At 41.9% G+C, this 19,448-nt stretch overlaps 1 protein-coding gene across 1 annotated transcript in view; it reads left to right on the forward strand.

Moving 5' to 3' along the window:
* STK32A (serine/threonine kinase 32A) overlaps positions 1–19,448 on the forward strand; it is a 168,226-nt gene that overhangs the window by 48,331 nt on the left and 100,447 nt on the right. The window contains exon 5 of the mRNA XM_060240559.1: positions 12,252–12,425. Within this exon, the coding sequence (XP_060096542.1) occupies positions 12,252–12,425 (174 nt within the window). The remainder of the gene's footprint in view (positions 1–12,251; positions 12,426–19,448) is intronic.

Below are 19,448 nucleotides of genomic sequence, written 5' to 3' on the forward strand. Positions count from 1 at the left end.
TAACTGAACCTTATTTCATCCTTCCTGTTTCAAGAGAAAAAAACCCACAATAAATCAAGTAACGCTGAAGAGATTGATAGGTTTTATCATTCTGCGGATCAATTCCAGTGCTGATAGCCAGCAAGCTACAGAAAATGAATAAAGTGCATAACATTGTACCTACTACTTAATCAGAGGAAGAAGACTATTCCATATACACATTTTCCGGAATAATCTTTCTGGTTTTCAGCAATAAAATGGAATTTCTTTTCCCCTCCCTTTGCAAACACACATAAATGTGTTGAGAAATTCCTGGAGCTCTAGTGGCAGTGCATGAGGACAAGAGGAAGTGCCTGGACATAGGAATTTGGGGACAGGAGAAAGCACAACAAGGATGTTCACCCTCTGAAGCTGTCATTTCCTCCAAGGGCATTGATCTATCTAGTTTGGAGATCACTTGTGATTCTGGGAGAACTTGAGGCCTCTACCTTGATAACCCTAGTAGAGGCAGAGTCTAGCAATCCAGATGTGGTTCAACTGATAGTGGCAAGCCAATGCAATTTAGCCACAAGCAGTCGACAGCATGGAAACAAATGACCCTAGAAGATAAAAAGCAAGCGGGGCAAGTAGCAGAGAGCAAGTTATATACAATATATCAGGGGTGGGCAACGGTAGCGCTCCAGATGTTTCTTGCCTACAACTCCCATCAGTCCCAGCCAGCATAGCCAATGGCTGGGACTGATGGGAGTTGTAGGCAAAAAACATCTGGAGAGCTACCGTTGGCCACCCCTGCAATATATCACTCAGAAGACACTGGCTATATTTCATAGCTTACATCAAGATATAGTCATGAGTAATTAGCTAAAGATCACAGCAGAAAATTCTTAAATTATTTATTTATTTATTTTATATCCCGCCCTCCCTGCCAAGGCAGGCTCAGGGCGGCTAACAATATGAGGGTCGGCAACAGCATGCCCAACCATTTAACAGTAAATATAAGCAATATTAAATATATAAAAATGTTAAAACATTTAAAACATCTGGTGCTAATTTGGTGTATCCGAACAACACGATAAGTAATGCCTCTGAGCATATGCAAAATGTTTTTTCATGAGAGTAGAGAAGCAGTGCACATCAGAACAATAAAGCTAAATAAGGTAAATAATAATGCCTCTGAGCATACGCAAAATGTTTTTTTCACAAGAAATAGAGAAGCAGTGCACATCAGAACAAATGAAAAGTATCTTTCACTTACCACTAAGCAACTACTGCCTTATCTTTCCCCGCACACTTAGGGTACAGTTACACTACAGGCTTGGGCACACCTCTAATTTCTCTGGAACTGCACAGTCACCACAGAGAGGGTTGGCAGGCAGCTTTGTTTTTTTTAAAAGAAGTCTGCTTTGCGCATAGCCAGTTACTTGCTGTTGGGCAAATATGTGATTAAGTGAACATTGCTAACAGCAGGGGAAAAATGGCAGCCAGGGAGTGGAAGTCAGACCTTCTAAAGGGCTCAAGTATGCTACAGAGAGATCAGGCATTGGAAGTGCATAGTGAAACTGGCTCAAGTAAGAAACATTGGACTTTATCTGGTGTTGGGGAAGTCAGGGGTGAGGCTGAGTGGCCAATGAGTGAGGAACGGAGGACAGATGTGGATGTATGGACAAACCCTTTAAATCCATTGGGGAACATGAGAGAAGCCATGTTGGATCAGGGCAATGGACATCCAGTCCAACATTCTGTCCCACGGTGGCAAAATAAACCCAGGTACCATCAGAAGGTCCACTAGTGGGGCCAGGACACTAGTAGCATTGCTGCGTAAAGTTCATGTGTTTAAACAAGTTCTGTTTCTAAATACAGCAGTCCAAATTCATGTAACGTGGGCTTTTTACTCCTCAGTCACAGTTCACTTATAAAGGCAAATCCTTCTGTTCTTTCAATCCACAGTATCTATGCAGTCACAATCTCCTCCTACTTAACGTAGACATGAACATAACTTTATGCTCATTGAGATGTGTATGATTTTTCTGACAATATTCCTTCAACAGGACAAATCATTGTATGTTCTTGACTTCTCTTGACTTTTCAAAGAAAAGAAATAAACAATATTAATCAAATGGTTTCAGCTGTTCCAGCTGACAGGATTGCTAGCTGGAAAGCCCATTTCACCAATGGTTTTTTCAAACAATAGTTTGGATGTCTCATAAAACTGAATTTCACATCTCACAACATGATCATGAAAATACATCCATTTGCAATTGCAAAATCTCTAAGTCTCATGAAGGCTGAATACTAAAAGAACCATGTTAATTGAATTTGGACCTCTATATCTAAAAATATGACTTGTTTAAGCAAATAAACTTTATGCAGTTTTCAAAGATTTCAGGTTTTCACGGCTGGTAACAGTTTGTTGACTGTGGATGTTAATGAATGTTAATTTTATTTAAAGCATATTTTCTGAGTAATTTTATCATGGCACATTTGTTTCTTTGATATTATATCTGAAATATGCAGAAATAGAAATGGCAAATGCCCTGAACATGTATAGTGATTTTTTAAAATTGCAACTGAACCAAATTTGTATATGTTCAAGTATTTGGTTGAGCTGTAGTTCATTGATTCACTTATTCATAACAATAATGCCTTATTCCAGAATGTCAGAACTCTGTAAAAGTTCTAGTTAAGCTTTGCGAGTTGCATGGTTTTTGTCACTGACTACAAGTTGAAACGAAAAGCAGTAGCCTGCTGGGAAGAAGGAGCACATTGCTGGGAAGGAGGTGCTGTCTACCAGAGTTCCCTGAGAGTTTGATGAAGGATGCTTAGGAAACAGATTGCATGATAAATGAAGGCATCTAATGGCTCTCATTGAACTAGAGAAATAAATGACATCTGCAATCCCTGAGTCTTTGAGCCATGGGGCCTAGACTATTAATAATGTATCTTTGACAACCGTTGCTGAAATAAGGGAGGGGGGAATTAATTTTCTTGGAGCAAACAGCACTGAATAGGAGGAGATTAATTATGATTTTGAGTACATCTGCACAAATCATCTTAAATTTTAATTTCTGCTCACACGAAACTGTTGGAGGAATGCCTGGATTTTAGCCTCCCCATTCTTGCATTTACTTACAGAATGCTTTAGGTTCATGTAGGGATTTCCGGTGGAGTAGAGCCAGAGCATCCCACTTGGCTGGAAGGTACAATGTTAATTCAAGTTCCTTCTTCCAATTTGTAATGTGGTCTAGCAGCTAAGCTTCCAACTGAGCATTTGTTGACACTCTTCTGTCACAGGGTTACTCAGACATCACGATAATAGATGGCTTATAAACTGTTCATTGTGATTTCTGAATGTATTGTAATTAACAAACTGTGGATTGGGTACTGATATGTGATTCTTGGGGTGTGGAATGGTATGCTATAGCCTAATCTTGTCAGATCTCTGAAGCTAAGCAGAGTTGGTACTTGGATAGGGGACCACCAAGAAAGACAGCTTCTCACTGGCCTTCAAAGCTGCTTGCTGAGGTCACCATAAATTGGTTGCAATTTGTTGGCACAAAACACCTATGGGATTCTTAAGTATGATTTATACTGGCTTTCTAACTTCAGTTAGTACTAACTGGGGTTTGTGTTCAAAAGAATATTGCAGTTGGTTTGCTAGAAAAATTCCTGAGAGCTGCTGCATACACAGTGGTGCAGAGCAACCCCCCAGAATCTAGCAGAATGAGAAGTATTCAGATATCATTGGCACTTCCTCAGAACATATCCTTTCCCTGTCCCTGAGTCTTCTCTGCATGCTGCTCTCCTAGTAATGACTCACCAGACATGATTGTAGGAGAATATGTATTTATTTATTTAAATTTCTATCCTGCCCTTCCGCTGCGCAGCGGGGCTCAGTGTGGGTCACAACAATGAACAACAATAATTCCAACAGTTTAAAATGTTAAAACATAATTACAAATATAGAACCTACAATCCAGATGGTGATCTACCAAATTTATAAGAATTCAAAGAACTATCTATATGAATGCCCAGCTAACCTAAGTCCTGGGCAGATGGGCAGCTTGCAATAGTGATGTTGTTGTTGTTCAGTCGTACAGTCGAGTCTGACTCTTTGCGACCCCATGGACAAAGTCACGCCAGGCCCTCCTGTCTTCCACCATCCTCCAAAGTCTGCTCAAATTCGTGTTTGTTACATCAGTAACACTGTCCAGCCATCTCATCTTTTGCCGTCCCCTTCTTCTTTTGCCTTCTGTCTTTCCCAGCATCAGGATCTTCTCCAAGGAGTGCTCCCTTCTCATTTGGTGGCCAAAGTATTTGAGCTTCAGTTTCAGCATCTGACCTCCCAGGGAACAGTTTGGGTTGATTTGAACATATGAACATATATGAAGCTGCCTTATACTGATTCAGACCTTTGGTCCATCAAACTCAGTATTGTCTTCTCAGACTGGCAGCGGCTCTCCAGGGTCAAGCTGAGGTTTTTCACACCTATTTGCCTGGACCCTTTTTTGGAGATGCCAGGGATTGAACCTGGGACCTTCTGCTTCCCAAGCAGATGCTCTACCACTGAGCCACCGTCCCTCCCCTCTTCTCTTAGGAGTGACTGATTTGATCTTCTTGCAGTCCAAGGGACTCTCAAGATTCTTCTACAGAACCACATCTCAAAAGCAAAAAAAATTACTATGCAATAGTGATACATAGTTATTAATGCCAAGCAGAGCAGGGGAGGACCACCTCAACCATAGGCCTGGCAGAACAACTCAATTTTACAGGGCCTGTGGAACTGTAGAAAGTCCCACAGGGCCCTGATCTCACTTGGGACACTGTTGTACCAGGCCAAGCACTGAAAAGGCTCTAACTCTGGTTGATGCTAACTGGATGTCCTTTGGGCCATGGACCACAAGCAGATGTTGATCTGCTTAGTGCAATGCTCTGTGAGAGGCATACTGAGAGACAGTCCTGCTGGTATGTTGTCCCAGACTGCATAGACCTTAGTACCATAACCTTGAAATTGATCCGGTACTCAACTGGAAGCCAATGCCACTGATGGGGCACAGGTTGTATGTGTGCTCTTTGTGGTGTCCTGGTAAGGACACATGCCGCTGCATTTTGAACCAGCTGAAGTTTTCAGATCAGGCTCAAGCATAGCTTTGCAGTGAGTGAGTTACAATAATCCAGCCCGGAGGTGACTATTGCATGGATCACTATACCTAAGTCAAAGGGAGAGAGATAGGGAATCAGTTGCCTAACCTGCCAAAGACGGTAAAGTACTGATCTGGCAACTGCCATGACTTGGACCTCCATTGTAAGTGAGGAATTCAGGATCATGCCTAGACTCCTCACTGTTGATGTAGCCATTAATGACACCCCACCAAACATTGGGAGCTGGGTTCTACTACTCAGGCACTCTGTCTCTGATAGATTCAGCGTCAGTCAATTCTGCTTTAGCCAGGCAGCCATGGCCTCCAAAGCCTTGGTTTTGAGGTATCCAGATGGCCATCCATCAACAAATACAGCTGGGTACGGATACAGTGTACTGATGGCAACCCAGCCCAAGGGGGCACATATATGTGTTAACTGCCAATTTACTACTTCCCTGAGAGAGCGATGTTAGTGACCTAATTATTCTATATAACTGAGCTGGGCAGGAGCTTGCGGATGCAATGGAAGTTGCATAGAATCCTTAGCAGCTTTTCACTGCCATCTAATAGGCTTTCATAAACATCCTATAGGATATTCTTGCCATTTCACCATATGCCCCCACCTTCACTCTAGCCATTTTAGTTCCTGTTATTTTCATCTGGTAAACTAATCAAGGTTTGTGCCACAAGCCAGTTTATCATGACACCCGAACATAGCCTGAGAATCCATTTATGTCAGAAAGTGTTTGGAAAGATGGCACTATGGAATCATTTTCACCCTAAGACATAAGGGTGAAAATGAACGAATATTCCACTTCATATCTTTTGGGATGTCCATATGATTCCAGGACTTAGTCCTGGTGTAGACCACTTTAAAACAGGCCATAACCTCACATCTGTTCTGAGATAATAGTTACGTGATTGTATCATGTTTAAATCACTCCTCAATTTCCCATATAATTCATTAGCAGCAACAGTTTTTCTTGGCACAGGTAGCCTGGCTGAAGGAGAGTGTCTCCAAACGCCGAGAGAACACCCCTTAACATAAAAAACTGCAACCAAACTGCCCCTTTTGCTTGCGTTTTGGACCCAGAATATTGAGATCTGAAGGAATAGTTTCCAAATATGTCTGGGCCTCAGGATCTCCCCTGTTACAAATTCATCATATGGTCACCTTATGGCCTGTTCATTGTTCATTCCCAGTAGGAAGGCTCTGACAGAATCTGTTTTTCAGGGAAACAGTAGCTTGAATCTGATTTTTAAAGCACTTTTGAAAGAGGAATATATGATTGGGAAATGAAAGCAAGGGTGTTACTACCACTTTACCAAATGCTGTCAAAGTAACTGAACTGGTGATTTGTTACAAATGCATTTTCACTGTGGCCTGCAACAGCCCTGTTCATGGGTTGTTATATTATTCCCTGTGGCCTGTCCCTTTCTGAAGTATGTTCAGAATAATAACTGTAGAGTTTCCCAGGAAGGCATTCATAAGTGGAAGCTATATTTTAGCAGATATAGATCTGCTGGCACCAGTTGCTGAATGGTCAAATGCAAAAGTCAGCATTATTTTATTACAGGGTATTAGAGAAACACTAGTAAGCTGGTAACATAAAAAGTGAAATTTAGAGTTCAGCTTTGAACCACAGTTATATTGGCAATTCCATAGGTGCAGATTGTACAGTTATGACTTTTTTTTCCCAGGCCAAATGGCTACATAGAAAGTTTCAGATTTGCTTCACTACAGTCAATCTAAGTTCTTGTATTGTACATGAAATGGTCTATAATTCAACTGATAGACTGAACTCCATTTAAACAAACTTCCTGTACTCCTGGTATGGCACTGAAAGGCGCAACTGGAAGAATATAAAATATGTGCAGAATAGTTTTTTCTGCTTCTTGAGAAATCATAACGGTTGGTGGAAGCAATTCAGACTTCCAGACCTTCTCTGTTATGTAAGTTAGCATGGCACCAATTTATACAGCATGCCAAATCAGATGAGAAGCTGGGCATTATTTATTGGTAAATAGTCACAGAGGAGCCCGGTTGAATTGTGGCTAGGTTTTAATAACAGTTAAATATAGCTGATGTTTTAGGTGTATGAGATAAGAGAAAACTAGAGGGAAATTTCTTTCATGAGAGATGTTTATTTTGGGAACTGGATAAGTTGGGAGGGGGAGGGCATTTGATGATCTACCCAGCCCAATGGGTACAAGTTGGGCAGATTGAATGGGTACAAGTTGGGCTGCCTTGCCATGAGCTTTTGCACCCCTTTCCTGCATAGTCCTTGTTCATATAGTTTGGCAAGCCAGTGGGAAGTGAGTTGCTGAGATAATGAAATTTGGTCAGGAGAAGGAGAGCACAAAGGCACAGCACTCAGGGATTTTTCATGGTGATGGGAAAGAAACCGTGCCACTGACAAAAAGAGATTTCTTGTCTTTTTATTTATTTATTTATGATTTATATCCCACCCTTCCCACGAAGGTGGCTCAGGGCGGCTCACAACAGATAGTCAAACATAAATTAAATTGACATTTAAATATATAAACATTTAAAACATTCAAAACATTTAAAACCTTAAAAACATTAAGCATTATAACAATATGCATAGCAAGAATCTGGTAGAGATACATTTAATTTCCTATGTCAGTTAGGTGTAAGCTAGCCGGAAGAGGGTTGTCCCGCAGGGCCCTCACCTCCTCCGGCAGCTGGTTCCACCATGTAGGGGCCATAACAGAGAAGGCCCTGTCCCTAGTAGATTTTAGACGGGCTTCTTTTGGCCCAGGGATAGTGAGAAGATTTTGGGTTCCTGATCTCAGTACTCTCTGGGGAACATGTGGGGGGAGACGGTCCTTCAGGTAGGCAGGTCTCAGGCCATATAGGGCTTTAAAGGTAATAACCAGCACCTTGTACCAGACTCGGTCTAATTTGGTCATGTAATCCACCCCCTCCCCCAGTTTGGACTCCAAAGAGGGTTGCCAGCTCTGGGCTGGGAAATACTTGGAGATTTGGGGGATGGAGCTCAGGGAAGGCGAGGTTTGGGGAAGGGAGGGATATCAGTCAGGTATATTGCCATAGAGTTGACCCTCTAAAGCAGTGATTTTCTCCAGGGAAACTGATCTTGGTTTTTCTGGAGGTCAGTTGTAAATGATAGCAGAAGATCTCCAGGTACCACCTGTAGGTTGGCGATCCTAAGGAAGTGCCTGAAAGCAGGCATCCAAATCTCAAAAACACAACCATAAAAATATGGCCCTGGACTGATAGTAGAATCAGTGAGAGAACATGGATGCAAATTATCTGATTTTCCAAAACTAAAATAGGGTTGCCAATCCCCAGTTCCCGTAGGGTGTAATGGAGAATTGATCTGTGGCAGGCTGTTTTTTGAGGTAGAGACACAAGACTTTTAGCACAGCATCTGGAACCCCTCCTCAAAACACCCGCACCAAGTTTCAAAAAGATTGCATCAGGGGTTCCCAATTCTATGAGCCTCAAAAGAAGGTGCCCCTATCTTTCATTATTTCCAAATGGAGGGAGGGCATTTAAAAGGCATGCAAGCTCTTTAAATGTGATGGCCAGAACTCCCTTTGGAGTTCAGTCATGCTTGTCACACCCTTGCTCCTGGCTCCACCCCCAAAGTCTCCAGACTCCACCCCCAAAATTCCCAGATATTTCTTGATTCAGACCTGGCAACCCTAAGCTAAAATGGTGGTGCTCAGCAATTATTTAAACCAAAATGTGAAGAGGTCAAATGCTTTAGGCCAGGAAAGATGCATTTCAAGAGCTGCTTGTCCTCTTTCTTCCCTTTTTACAAGAAAACAAAACAGATCACTTTTTTAAAATGATGGTGAACCCTGTAGAGAGCATTATTACCAAGTAACAGCTCAGTTGGCCACTAGATTCTTAAAGAGGCTGTGGTCCGCCCTCTCCTGAAAAAGGCTACATCAGATATTGCTGAATTGGCACATTACCAACTGGTTTCAAGTTTGCCCTTTTTGGGCAAAATTATTGAGAGGGAAGTAGCATTACAGTTGCAGAGTTTTCTGGATGACGCTTCCGTCCTAGATCCTCACCAGTCCGGCTTTCACCCGGGTCATGGGATGGAGACAGTGCTGGTCACCCTGGTGGATGACCTCCAGCGGCATCTGGATCAAGGCAGTTTGGCAGTGCTGATGTTGTTAGACCTATCGGCTGCGTTCAATACAGTTGACCATCAGTTACTCACCCGCCGCCTTGCCGACGTGGGGATTCAGGGGCTGACCTTGCAATGGCTTTCCTCTTTCCTTGATGGTCGGGGACAAAGGGTGGCGATTGGGGGAGAACTGTCCCAGAGGCGTCCACTTAATTGTGGGGTGCCACAGGAGGCAGTGCTCTCCCTGATGTTGTTTAACATCTACATGCGCCCCCTTGCCCAGATTGCCCGGAGGTATGGGCTGGGCTGTCATCAATATGCTGATGACACCCAGCTCTATCTACTGATGGCTGGCTGGCCTGGCTGCGTCCCAGAAAATCTGGACCTGGCGTTGCAAGCTGTGGCAGGATGGCTCAGGCTGAGTAGGTTGAAGTTGAACCCAGCGAAGACAGAAGTCCTTTGCCTGAGCCGTGGCGGCCTGGGAAGGGAAATCCCCCTATCAGCTTTTGACAGAGCGCCATTGGAAACGGCGTGCAAGGTCATGAGCTTGGGGGTGCTACTGGAGCCTTCCTTGTCAATGGAGACCCAGATAGCAGCCACTGCTAAATCTGCCTTTTTTCATCTTAGGCGGGCGAGGCAGTTGGCCCCCTTCCTGGAGCGCGACGACCTGGCAACAGTGATCCATGCAACGGTCACCTCGAGGTTAGACTACTGTAATGCCTTCTACGTGGGGTTGCCCCTGTGCCAAACCAGCTAGTGCAGAACACGGCAGTCATACTGTTATTGGGGCTCCCTAAGTGGGAGCACATACAGCTGAGGCTGCGGGAACTGCACTGGCTGCCAATTGTGTACCGGATTCATTATAAGTTGCTGGTTATTACCTTTAAAGCCCTATATGGCCGAGGACCTGCCTGCCTTAGGGACCGTCTCTCCCCATATGTTTCCCAGAGGGTACTGAAATCTGGTTCTCAAAATCTATTGACAATCCCTGGGCTGAAGGAGGCCAAACTGAAAGCTACAAGAGAAAGGGCCTTTTTGATCACAGCTCCCCACTGATGGAACCAATTACCAGAAGAGGTGTGGACCCTGTGGAACCTTCCCCAGTTCGCAGGGCCTGCAAGACTACCCTCTTTCAGCTGGCTTTTTCTTTATGTAGAACCTATTGTGCCGTCATCACGTAAAATTGTAAGATGAGTAACATCGAGACTGTAGCACCAAACTAATTTGCTGGAACTGAATTTGATGGTCTTAATTAGATGGTTTTAATGTAATAGTATATATAAGTGAATTGAAAAATGTAATATGTTGTGTAAACAGTGTGCTTTTATTATTCTAATGTTTGTATTTTATATTATGCTATGTGAGCCGCCCTGAGCCTGCTTCGGTGGGGAGGGAGGGATACAAATTAAATATTATTATTATTATTATTATTATTATTATTATTATAGATTGATTTCTTGCATCCTTTTGTTAAGTCACTCCAGAAATCTAAATTGATTCACATTCAAGAGCTGTAATAATGCCACATTATTTGTGGGCAAACAGATATTTCTTAATACTGCTACTTGAACAGTTAATTGAGATTTTAACCCTAGCATTGCAGAGGCAGTACATCTGTTTGCTGATGTAACTCTTTCAAACATTTGGAGGAAATTTTGTACTTCCTGCATACCCAATCTCAATTCCTCTTTGGCCTTTCCAGTCTATCTGGGATTTTTAAAGTAAGACCTTTGCAAAGAGAATTCAATCAACTGTTTATTTAAAGGGAGCTCATACACATTGCGGCTTAATGCCCCAAATTTTTGCTATGGCTAATTTTTGCACCTGTTCTTTCTTTTAGGTGTGTGTGTGTATAAATATCAATAAAATAACAGAGTTTATCCTAACTGCTCACTCACACATGTCCACAGCTTCAAATATAGAGGTATCCTTGAGTTCCAGAGTCCCACCTTAATATTGTAGTGATATATTAAGAAGTATATTTGTGTCTGTTTGAAGTGTTTGCAACTGTTGTCTCTTGCACTATAGCTACAAAAACTTCTACCATTGTGTTGCTTGTATATGTTTTTGCATCTTGTTTTGCTCATTGATTTAAAGATGTGATTTTTCCTTGTATTTAATTATGCTGGTCCCTCAGGGACGTTCTTGGCACAAAAGCAGCTAATTTTCCTTTCTGTTTTCTAAAGCATGGATTGCTTCAGCTTATGTTTAGCTCATTGTTACTTAAATAAAGTCAAGTAGAAATAGAAGTATGAAAAAGAGGTGAGATGCTAGCAACAGGGCTTGACTTGTACCAGAGGTCTCTAGAGTTCTATTTTTTTTTTAATGCCAGGGTTAAACCTTGGAATTTAGAAACAGCTGAAAGTACTTTTGAGTAGGCACAGGCTGCAGTTCCTCCACATGTCCAAGATTATTATGGAGACAGAGAGTGATGCCTCCAGACAGACTTCACACCTGGAGTCTCCCTTTCTATAGAGCAAACCATTGGCTAGAATGGGCTCATTTTTGCTGCCTACCTTCCCTCTTATTTCTTTGTCCACTTAAATTGTTATTTAATCTAGTTCTCATTTCACACAATACTCTTCTATAAAAGATATAGCCGTGTGGACTTTTATGCAGTTTTCATCATGGTGTTTTTAACCTCTCTGGAAAAGGTGGGGGTTGTGGTTCTGTGCCTAGGACAATATAGGAGTTAAACCTTGTCCATGCATCAGTCGCTCCAGAATAATACAATTCCTGTTTACAAAGGATTTACTTCTAATATGTAAACACTGGGAAATCAGCAGGTCAGATGCAAACTTTGTATCTGAAATGGCATCAACAGCATCAACATGTAATGTATAATTTGGCTCTTAGGGTTCCCCTAACACTAGAATCATCATGTATAACCTATTGTACTGTGTTGTCCCACAATGCTACTTTGGCAGAATCATTACTCTCCTCACATGCATTCTGACCACTGCATTAACCAAGATGCACTTTTTATATCCTGTGCATCTTATTTCAGGTACTCCTTCCAGGATGAGGAAGACATGTTTATGGTGGTGGATCTGCTTCTTGGAGGTGACTTGCGTTACCACCTACAGCAAAACGTCCGTTTCCAAGAGGATGCTGTGAAACTCTTCATTTGTGAGCTGGCCTTAGCCCTGGACTACCTCCAAAGCAAATGCATTATTCACAGGTGAGCATGAGCTTGAAAGATTCATGAATATTGTTCACATGTACTAATTTGACCTTGACGAGCTTTCATGAACCTTGCCACATATCTGTAGTGCCAAAGCATGATTATTGCCTGTTGTGGTTTAACAGACAAGTACTAACTTGACTTATCATCATAAAAGGAAGATGCTGGCTTCCTGAGTTACCATTTGATACATAAAATGCTAGTAGAGTATACAATATAATCCAATCTGCAGAATTCAATATATATGTAAGGTTTTCACCAACTAGCCAAAATAATTTAAGAATTATCCTTTTCACTATAATAAAGCCACCTGAGCTTGCCCAACCTCACTGCCCCCAGCCCTGGGATCAGGAGAAGAGGCAGCGGCAGCCTCTGGCACTCGGCTTTCCCTCTCAGCTCTCCTTCTCCCTCCTGACCACCACCTCAAAGTGCTTTCCAGATCCCTCCTGAGCTGCCAGCCACAAAGGAGGGGGCAGTGGCAGGGGGAAATGAGAGCTTGCCTTTGCCTCCTGTCATTCTGGACCCCAGTGGGCAAATGGCATGCCTCTCGGGGGATGCAAAGGGTCACCCCAATTGGGGGCACTGCATTTTCAAAAGGGGGTGAAGCCCCACCTGCCTGACTAATGGATACAGCCCTGGCCCAAATAAGTGTAATTACCAGTGAAGTTTATACCTCAGCGCAAATGTTGCACAGTGAGAGCCAGTGTGACATAGTGGTTAGAGTGTTGGACTAAGATCTAGGAGACCTAAGTGCTAATCACTGCTCTGCCCTGGAAGCTCACTGAGTTACCTTGGGCCAGTCACATGCTTTCAGCCTAACTTGCATCACATGGTGGTTGTAAGGAGAAAATGTAGGAGAGGGGAACAATGTAAGCTAACTGGGGTCCAAATGAAGTAAGTAAATAAATGTTTTAGTCAGTTCAGATGATATTGTAGATTTACAGTGCAATCCTAAACAGAGTGACACTCTTCTTAGTCAACCGAAGTCACTGGGCTTAGAAGAGTAACTCTGCTTAATTTTTTTCTATGCTGAATTTTCTTTGCTTAAGTGTTGACCCAGATTTGGAGATTCAGTATCACCAGTAATGATTTTACCTAATCAGATTTTATGTCCATATCTGGGCTCTTTGGGAGCAGCATTTCTGAAATGTACTCCCAAAAAAGAAATTAAAGTAAGTTTACTCCCTTCAAAAATAACACTGTGTGGGTACAAAAATGGTTACATTCTTATTAAAAAATAATCAATCCTCCTTAAAATTAGCAGTTTGATAAAAAATTATAATCCCACTGAGGTTTAGATTTATTTCATTTTATTCGATTTATAGTTGCACAGTATTTAGATATTTAGTTGCACAGTAGAGCATTTGTTTTCATTGCTTTGGAAAGACAACAAAATAAATTACTGTTCATTGCAAGGAACCATTTTAAAATATATTTTAATAGATCTCTTGGCTGCCAGCCTCCAGGTGGGGCCTAGGTATCTAGAATTACAATTGATTCCTAGATAGGGTTGTCAAGTCCAATTCAAGAAATATCAGGGGACTTCGGGGGTGGAGCCAGGAGACATTAGGGGTGGAGCCAAGATCAAGGCTGTGACAAGCATAATTGAACTCCAAAGGGAGTTCTGGCCATCACATTTAAAGGGACGGCACACCTTTTCAATTCCTTCCTTCCATAGGAAATAATTAAGGATAGGGGCACCTTCTTTTGGGGCTGATAGAATTGGACCCCCTGGTCCAATCTTTTTGAAACTTGGTGGGTATTTTGGGGAGAGGCACTAGATGCTATACTGAAAATTTGGTGCCTCTACCCCAAAAAACAGCCCCCCCAGAGCCCCAGATACCCACGGATCAATTCTCCATGATTTTCTATGGGAATAAATCTTCATAAGGAATAATAGACTCCCCTGCAGACATTTCCCTCCCCTCCCCTCGCTTTCTGACGACCCTGAAGCAGAGGGAGGGTCTCCAAACTGGGGGATCCCCTGCCCCCACCTGGGAATTGGCAACCCTATTCCTGGACTACAAATTCCCCTGGAGAAAATGGCTGCTTTGGAGGACAGTGGCATTGGATCTTGCTCAGATTCCTCTCCTCTTCAAACCTTACCCTCCTGAGGCTGTAGCGTCAGGCTCTAGTAATTTCTCAACCTGGAGTTGGCAATCTAAACTTTTTCTCATTAGTAAAATCCTTTATCCCAAATCATCATTCTTGCCAGAGGGAAAACCATGGTGGAATCTAAGTCATAATGGGGCTACATAATAACAGGCATAAAACTGAAGGAATCTGCTGGTGCTTGGTTCATGCTACAAAACAAAAGTGAGCAGTGCTACTGAATCTAATTTAACAGAGAATTTTAATTTGAATATTGCCCATACTCTGAAATGCCTGACAAAGTGAAGTTTTGGAAAGACTGTTTTGACAGCAATTTTTTTTAAAGACATGAACAATTAGGGATTTCAAATTAGAAAACCAAAACAGCAATAAAATGTAGCAGCTTGCAAATATAACTAAGGCCCTTGTGCATCAATTTGCACCGTATTGGGCGGGGGGGACGGGGACTTTTGTACATCTGATTAGCATTCTGAAAGCCAGCTAATTTATATATTGCAGAAGTTTCACAGGCATATCTACAAATGTTAGGAGCCTCTAGTTACACTGAAAGAAATTCAGTTTGCCTTCCAAATACTGCAAAAAACCAACAAGCAAACCTCCCCCTGCTGAATATCATTTTTTAAAAATGTAAAACAAGTCAAACCTTTGCCAGATTTATTAATTAATTTATCTTATGCCAAAATCCTGGCAAGGGAAAAATGTGTATGTATAGCTCAACCTAGAAAAGATGGTATTTTGCAAGATTTATGCAGACAAATATCTGATTAAAATACTGATTGTAAAGTTTGGTTACCCTTGCGACTCATTCCTGTAGAATAATATTCATGATGAAACAGGCTTCTTCCCTGTTTCTTTATTTATATAAAATTACTGGTGACTGTGATTAATACAATGAAATCTATAGGGAAACAATGTGCATGCAGTGAGCGTGGAGTCTCATCTGGGAGAACCAGGTTTGACTCCCCACTCCTCCATGTTCACCAGTTGGTGTGATCTTGGGCCAGTCACAAGTTCTCTCAGCTGTTCTTTCAAGAGCAGTTCTGGAAAGATCTCTCTCAGCCCTACACAGGGTTTCTGTTATGGGGAGAGGAAGGGAAGGAGATTGTAAACCATTCTGAGACTTTGAGTGAAGGGCGGGGTATAAATCCAATCTCTTCCTCTTCTTCTAATTGGTCCTGCAGCTGAAAAAGCTTCTGAACATATTGAATGTTCACAATTAAGGAACACTTCTGAGGCTTTGTTTAATGTAGGAGAGCATTTTTCAAGCTGTATTCAGTTAATCTGTAACAACTGGAATAGCAGAACAGAATAGTTGATGTACATAATTATAATTTATTTGATTTGCGATAGAATCTTGCCAAGGGTCAACACTTTTATTATACCCCACCTGTTTCCCAGTTAGGAACCCAAAACAGCTAATATTGCTGTCTTCTCCTCTGTTCTTTTCTGTTCTTACAACAATCCTGTGAGGTAGATTAGGCTGAGAATGTGTGACTGGTACAAGACAGGGTTGCCAAGTCCAATTCAAGAAATATCTGGGGACTTTGGGGTGGAGCCAGGAACAAGGGTGTGACAAGCATAATTGAACTCCAGGGGAGTTCTGGCCATCACATTTAAAGGGACAGCACACCTTTTTATATGCCTTCCTTCCATAGGAAATAATGGAGTGGGGCACCTTTTTTGGGGGCTCATAGAACTGGACCCCCTGGTCCAATTGTTTTGAAACTTGTAGGGTATTTTGGGGAGAGGCACTAGATGCTATACTGAAAATTTGGTGCCTCTACCTCAAAAACAGGCCCCCCAGAGCCCCCGATACCTCTAGATCAATTCCCCATTATACCCTATGAGAATCGATCTCTACATAGGGAATAATGAAGTGCCCAGCAGACATTTCCCTCCCCTCCCCCCCGTTTTGGCGACTCTGAAGGGAGGGATTGGTGTCTCTACTCACAAGTTGCTGCCAACTTCTTCAAAGTAACACAGACACACCATCCCAATAGGAAGCCTTTCAATCGGAGACTGAAGCCTCCGGAGGTGGAAAGTCACATGGTGACTGTGGGGGCGGTGCTTCCCCCCTGCCGGCCAGCTGACTGGGGGCGGGAAGGAGCCTGGGAAAGAGGGAGAACTCCCACTGGGACCTGGGGATTGGCAAGCCTAATACAAGATCACCCAGTGAGCTTCCATGGCAGAGTAGGGATTCATACCTAGGTCTCATAGACACTAGGCCAACATTCTTCTAACAACTACAACACTGGCTTATTGAACTGCCAGTGGGAGGCAAAGCACCCCTGGCTCCCTTCTCAAGGGTTAATGTGAATGATAATGTGCTTGTACCATCCTGTAGGTGTTACTTGTTGACCTCTTGGCCGACATAGCTTTTATCATCTTCAAGGCCAGAGCTGGAAATGTGATAATAAGCTTCTCATGAGAACTTGTGGCTAGGGTTGCCCGGTCTGTGTTTGAAGATACCTGGAGACTTTGGGGGTGGATCTTGGAGAGGGTGAGATTTGGGGAGTGGAGGGGCCTCAGCATGGTACAGTGCCCTAGAGTCCACTCTTCAAATCAGCCATTTTCTCCAGGGGATCTGATCTCTGCCAGCTGGAGATCAGTTATAAACGCAGATCTCCAGGCCCCATCTGGAGGCTGACAACCCTACTTATGACCCACAGGATGGGAGGAGAGAAAACAGGAGTGATGAGCAATGTTCCCTCTAAGCCGAAGTCTTCTGAGCAAAAAAAATCTACTTTGTGAGCTACTGCATAACTTAGTGTGCTCTGGGGTCATCCTTCCTGAGCTAAGACAGAAATGTGTGAGCTGGAGGCTAAAAATCTGTGAGCTAGCTCACGCTAACGCAGCTTAGAGGGAACACTGGTGATGAGGTAATTTTCTAGAAGGTTCCAGCAGGAGTGTGTCCAGACTGGGTGTCATCAACACCTGATGCTGCTTGGCCAAAAAACTATAATTGAGCTAAGAGCCTGGAAAAGGAAGCTAGTTTGGATTCTGATTAACTGAAGGCTTGGGCTAGGATATGCTTATATTGAAATAGACAGAAACATAGAGAAAGCTTAAGTTGTGACCTTTGATTCTTGGATTTCAGGTTTGTGCCATCTAACACAAGTCGTGAAAATGTGTTAAGATTGTTAAGCTAGTTTTCTTGTTTTTTCTGCTGTATGACTTTAGAGCATTGTGTTGCCTGTAGAATAAACCTTTTGTCTTGACAAAAATAAAACAAAGCTTTCTGATTTTTTTAAAAAATAAGAAGTTTCATCACTGGTGTCCAACAGTCCTGGGTACCCCTGGGGTTCAGCTTTGGATTCATTGACAGCCAGATATAGCTATACAAATTCATGTGAGAATGGCTGAATCTATAAATTATGTAAACGATACTGTGCTAATAATATATCACACAGGATGATTTGAAGTTTTATTGAAAATTCTTAATTCCACTTGATCTTGAGTTTATAAAGTGAAGTATAAAAAATGGGCTAGATGAGATTAAATATGCAGAAGAGCTGAAGGATAAAATCGCTAAAGAATATTGATACCCAGGAAATCTAACCTTGTTAGGTTTCTTGGGATCTGGTTGCGGGATATCTCAGTATAATCATATGAAATTACAGCTGGAACTAACTAGCAAGATGCAATGCTGGCTGAATTTATTGTTAACTATGGACAGCCTTATTTAAAATAAACTCTATCTAGGATTTTATTTTTATGTATGACTGTTACTCTGATCCCTCATTTTATTATAATAAGTGATGGACGATCATAAGGAAGTTTGTGTGGCAAAGTAAGCAGCAACCTCTGTATGTAAACATAAACTGGATGGCAATGGATAGGATTACTCAATAAGATTATATTACTAAGCATCTAAATATACTGTTATAGTAGATTGGTTTACTTTAGATAAGAAATTTTCTCTGAACAAGGAGAATTTGGTTTGCCACTTATAGTCAGACTGCTATGAACTCCGCCCCCCCCCCCTTTCATCACAAATTTTCTACCATTTATTTTGTTGGACTGCTGTTCTTTCAGTATATTCAAGTAAGAAGTATAGTATTTTGTTGCATAACTATTTTTTGGTTCACTTCTTGAAATAGTAATTATTTCAAATACACAAGAAGGGGAACAATATTAAATGCACACTTATTGATATAAATGGTAAATCAGTATTAGATCAATTATATCATCACAAAAGAAGAAATTGATTTGGAAAAAATGAATCTCTGCAATTAATATATACAAATGTAGTGTCATCAGTTTTAATCCCTGTACAATTGAAATGTTGCTTCATGTATTGAAGCCATGTCCTCTTATTGAGAGATTATGGGTTACAGTATTCCACATGACACAGAGATAGCAGTCTGGATCCTAAGCTGTACAAGCAGAGGTGTTCTAAAGGAAGGCTACTTTCCTACTCCACCCCCATGCAGCTTTTTATGACCCCCATATTGTGCTCCCAATGACCCACATTCTGGCAACGCTCCATATACATTCCAGTTACCAAAAAAAGGACACATCAAAGATTGCAACAACCATCACATATTACTCACACAAGGAAAGAGATGTTCCAGTTTTTACAACAAAAGCACGTATATGGAACAAGAAATGCTAGATGTTCAAGCTGGACTCAGAAAAGGAAGATGCACTAGAGATCATATTGCAACTTACCAGTGTTTACTGGAGCATGCTGGAGAATTTTAGAAGATAATCTGTTTGCTTTTTATAGATGATAGCAAAGTTTTTGACTGTGTGACTCATGAAAAACTATGGACAGTTTTAAAAGAAATAGGTGTGTCACATCTGATTGTTTTGATGCTCACTCTGGCTACTGTTAGAACAGAATATGAAACAGGTGGTTTCCAACAGGCAAAGGTGACAGACAAGGATGTATGTTATCTCCCTGTA

This window comes from Heteronotia binoei, chromosome 5 (genome assembly GCF_032191835.1).
Source record: "Heteronotia binoei isolate CCM8104 ecotype False Entrance Well chromosome 5, APGP_CSIRO_Hbin_v1, whole genome shotgun sequence".
Taxonomy (NCBI): domain Eukaryota; kingdom Metazoa; phylum Chordata; class Lepidosauria; order Squamata; family Gekkonidae; genus Heteronotia; species Heteronotia binoei.